Raw genomic sequence first — 4,158 nt, forward strand, 5'->3', positions numbered from 1 at the left:
GTCGTTTCCTGCTTATTGCTGTTAAAATAACGTTTCGTTACTTACAACTGTTCATGCAATGTCATAACATTAATTTATGTGCAAAATGTCTACGTAAGCACTAATGGTTAGACTGTTTTTGTTTTATTAGAAAAACACGTTCAGCGAAAAGCGTTCGAATAAAAAGTATTGATTTTGAATAATATTTGAATGTGAATTTAATTTGTACGAACAAGTAGTTTTTTTTATTATATGGGTATTCAATTAAAAACGAAAATTGTATAATATACTTATACACACAAGATGATATGATTTCAACATAAATATACCTTACAATTATAGGTACCAGTGATGTAGTCGTAATTTTTTTATAGAGTATACGCTTTAATGTGCTTGATATGTAAACGAGGGGGGCTTTGCCACCCATACCCCCATATATGCTACGTTATTATTAATTTTATATTTATAATTACATAGGTACACTTTATTACCACCTTACCACAATTGATCCTCTATAGTTTACAATCATGCTCCTAAAATATATATTATTATACATTTAAATTTTATATGATTACCTATGTTAATTTCTTACCCCTCCCCTCTCTACCCACTTCTTTTTAAGTTGAAAAATCTAAATATTTATTAATATTAATATTTTAAATTTTAATGTATTTAAATATGTACCTAACTTTAAAATATTATATTAACTGTACGTATGTATTCTATATTTTATTGACTTACCTTTGTAATTCGAATAGTAAATTTGTCCATTGTAATTTGTTTTAAATGAGTTAGTGAAACGAAATAAATAATAATAAATTAGTAACTAATAACTTATTAAAATTAAAACTAAATTTCATAGTCACTAAATAATAATGTATTATATATATATTTATTTAAACCTTTATAAGATAAATAATCGATTACGACGTAAACTTAATCGCTCTTGCTGTGTCAGTCGGTTATCGACATACCACTTGACACTCGGTTACATCGTTTTTCGTTGTCCGTAAATCGTTAATATGCCGAAAATAAATGTGTGTCTACCTATAATCTAAATTGCTCTTGCTGTATCAGTTATCGACATACCAGTAATCAGTATACAACTGAGTTTCGTCGTTTGTCGTTGTTCGTAAATTGTAAATATGCCAAAAATAAGGAGTTCGTTTTGTAACAAAATTCGCGAATGGATTTCCACAGCAAATACAGACACCGAGGTTTTCACTACTGACGGGAAAATAGTATTTTGTAACCCTTGTGGAAAATCTATTGTTTGTGAGAGAAAGTCTCAGGTAGATCAACACATAAAAACAGGTCGGTACTTATAAAAATAGAAAAAGATTTTATTTATTTATTTTCTATATTTTTTTATTTTAATTTTATAATTTAGCTGCACATCTGTCTGCACTTAAAAATAAGTTATCAAAACAACAATAACTTACAACTAGTTCTAGATCAATTTCTACCAATAACACTTTTTTTTAAGATTTATGTTTTGCTATGGTCATTTCTGACATACCCTTACACAAGTTGAAAAACGAACAGTTTCGTAATTTTTTGAATAAATACATTAATCATCCTATCCCAGATGAAAGCACATTGCGAAAGAGTTATGTAAATATATGCTATCAAAAAACAATGAATGAAATTAAAGAAACAATTGGACAAAATTGTATTTATATTGTTGTTGACGAGACAACTGATGCACGGGGCCTATACATTGCAAATTTACTTGTAGGAGTTATGAATAAAAACTTTTCTGGGAAACCTTATCTTTTAGCATGTAAACAATTGGAGAAAACAATGAAAACACGATTTATCAATGATTCCTTAAAATTATTATGGACAGATGTGGGAATGGAACAGCGTGTATTACTTTTGTTAACAGACGCCGCGTCATGGTTACCGCGTCACCATGGTGAAAGCAGGGAAGTCTTTAAAGATATTTTATACTAATATGCAAGGCTGGGCATTAACGAGTTAAAAAGTTAAAGTTAAGTTAATAAGTTAATTTTATATTAACTTTTTAACTTAACTAGTTAATTTTGGCTTTTCATTAACTTAACTGTTAACTTACTAAATTTCTTTTTTAATTAACGTGAAATGAACGAGTTAATTTTTCATTTTAAGAAGTAAGTTAAGTTAATTTATTTTGTTTTTAATTTTATCATATTTTACTACTTCAGTACCTATATTTCGTTTTCATGTCAAAAAATATTTACCGTGAATCGTTTAACGTAAAAAATGTATATAATTCGAATTTAACTAATATGGAAACACTGTATAAAATATAAACACTATAGTCTATAATTTAGTTTTGGGTTGGAAAAAATTAAGTATGTTAGCGTTGTATAAACAAATTAACTTTTTTTTAACTTAATAAAAAGTTAACGAAAATTGTGTATTAACTTTTAACTTAACTGAGTTAACCTATAGTTAAATTAACTTTTAACTTTTAACTTTTTGTTATTGGTGCATATTAACTTAACTTAACTGAGTTAAAAAAAATCATTAACTTGCCCAGCCTTGCTAATATGATTCTTGTAACGTGTACCGCTCATGCTTGTAATCGTCTTGCAGAAAAAGTAAGGGAGTTATTTCCAAAAGTTAATACTTTAATTAATAATGGGAAGAAAATATTTTTAAAAGCGCCGAGTCGAATCTCTATTTTTAAAGAAGTAATGAATGATACCCCTTTACCACGGTGGTACATACGTACAGTTAATATAATATTTTAAAGTTAGGTACATATTTAAATACATTAAAATTTAAAATATAAATATAGCAATTGATCTACAAAAAATTATGTTTTCATTTATTTTTAATTACTCAAAGTTGTGATACCAGATACCTAATTTATATACTATTGAGTATACTTTTAAGACTATAAATATTAATAAATATTTAGATTTTTTAACTTAAAAAGAAGTGGGGAGAGAGGGGGAGGTGGTCAAAATATTTAAAATATACAATATTATGCTTCAAAGCCTAAAAAAGTTCGCGCCGCCACTGTTACCACCTGTCACAGTTCTTACAAGGTGGGGAACATGGGTACATGGTGCGTTATATTACTCAGATTATTTTACCAAATATAAAAAAGTCATCGAGATACTGGCAATGGATGATGCACAAAATATTAGAAAAGTTTTGGATATAATTGAAGATGGTACTGTTGTCAATGATTTAACATTTATATCTACTCTTTTGGCATTTTTAGTGATAGTCATAAAAAAACTTGAAACTCAAAATATGACTTTACATGAAAGCATTTCAATAATTAACGAAACGAAAGAAAAAATTAATTCTATTCCTGGATCGAAAGGTGCAACACTTGCAACAAAATTAAACGAGCTTTCCAACAAAAATGAAGGTCTGAAGATTCTACGAAAAATTAATTCAGTGTTATTTGGCGAAAACGTTCAGCTCGAAGATCTTTATCAAGACCCGACAATACTATAAGTTGCTTCAAATATGCTCCAATGAACGTGAAATTCCTAATGAACGTGATAACAAGGAAATATGTTTGGTATTATTCGTTATTCGTTAATATTGTTTATATTATAGCTATATAGAATACCCGTGTACCTGTGTATCATAAATTATATTATAAGTATACGCATCAACCAAAAACTGGAGAACTTGTTATACGCCGTATACCCGCGTATACGCCCCACTACACCACTGTTAGGTACCCATAAATTATACTCGTCATCATGATATATTGTTTTAAGTGTATATGGACAGGTGTTTTCGGTTATCTATACTTGAAAATAACAGTTTTTCACTCAATATGTTTATACGGTTATAACTTATAATATCATATCTCTAGTTCGTATAATACTGCTATAATACCTATACATGTCAGTTGTAAATTTATGAAAATAATGTTATCTATATAGGTATAGTGCTAGTTCAATGCTTTTATAGCTCCTATTCCATATAATTCTACAATACTTGGATTATAAGGGATTATAGGATTATTATTTATGATAGGTACATATTATAAACTTTACAAATAGTTTGGTGTACGTGCTGCATGGTGAATTCGAAGACGATATTGTGTATAATATTATTATATATAATACTAATATTATATGTGTGCGTACCTACCACCTGCTGTTTACTGACGATACCTATTTTAGATTCTGAGTGAAACGATGAATGTATTGATTTTACAAT

The 4,158-nt window shown here is 28.1% G+C and overlaps 1 protein-coding gene across 1 annotated transcript; it reads left to right on the forward strand.

Annotated features, from left to right (window-relative positions):
* The first annotated feature begins 1,017 nt into the window (after positions 1-1,017).
* LOC107884910 lies at positions 1,018-3,748 on the forward strand. Its single transcript, XM_016808014.2, has 2 exons — positions 1,018-1,293; positions 3,197-3,748. Exons 1-2 carry the CDS (start codon positions 1,125-1,127, stop codon positions 3,436-3,438), a joined length of 411 nt encoding a protein of 136 aa, XP_016663503.1. The 5' UTR covers positions 1,018-1,124; the 3' UTR covers positions 3,439-3,748.
* The last annotated feature ends 410 nt before the right edge of the window (positions 3,749-4,158 follow it).

Source organism: Acyrthosiphon pisum, chromosome X (genome assembly GCF_005508785.2).
Source record: "Acyrthosiphon pisum isolate AL4f chromosome X, pea_aphid_22Mar2018_4r6ur, whole genome shotgun sequence".
In the NCBI taxonomy this organism is placed as follows: Eukaryota; Metazoa; Arthropoda; class Insecta; order Hemiptera; family Aphididae; genus Acyrthosiphon; species Acyrthosiphon pisum.

Excerpts from the sequence above, each read along its gene's own strand:
- LOC107884910 (XM_016808014.2), top strand. The coding sequence starts at position 1,125 with ATGCCAAAAATAAGGAGTTCGTTTTGTAACAAAATTCGCGAATGGATT. Across the intron at positions 1,294-3,196 it reads AGATCAACACATAAAAACAG|TGATAGTCATAAAAAAACTT; the intron begins GTCGGTACTTAT and ends TGGCATTTTTAG.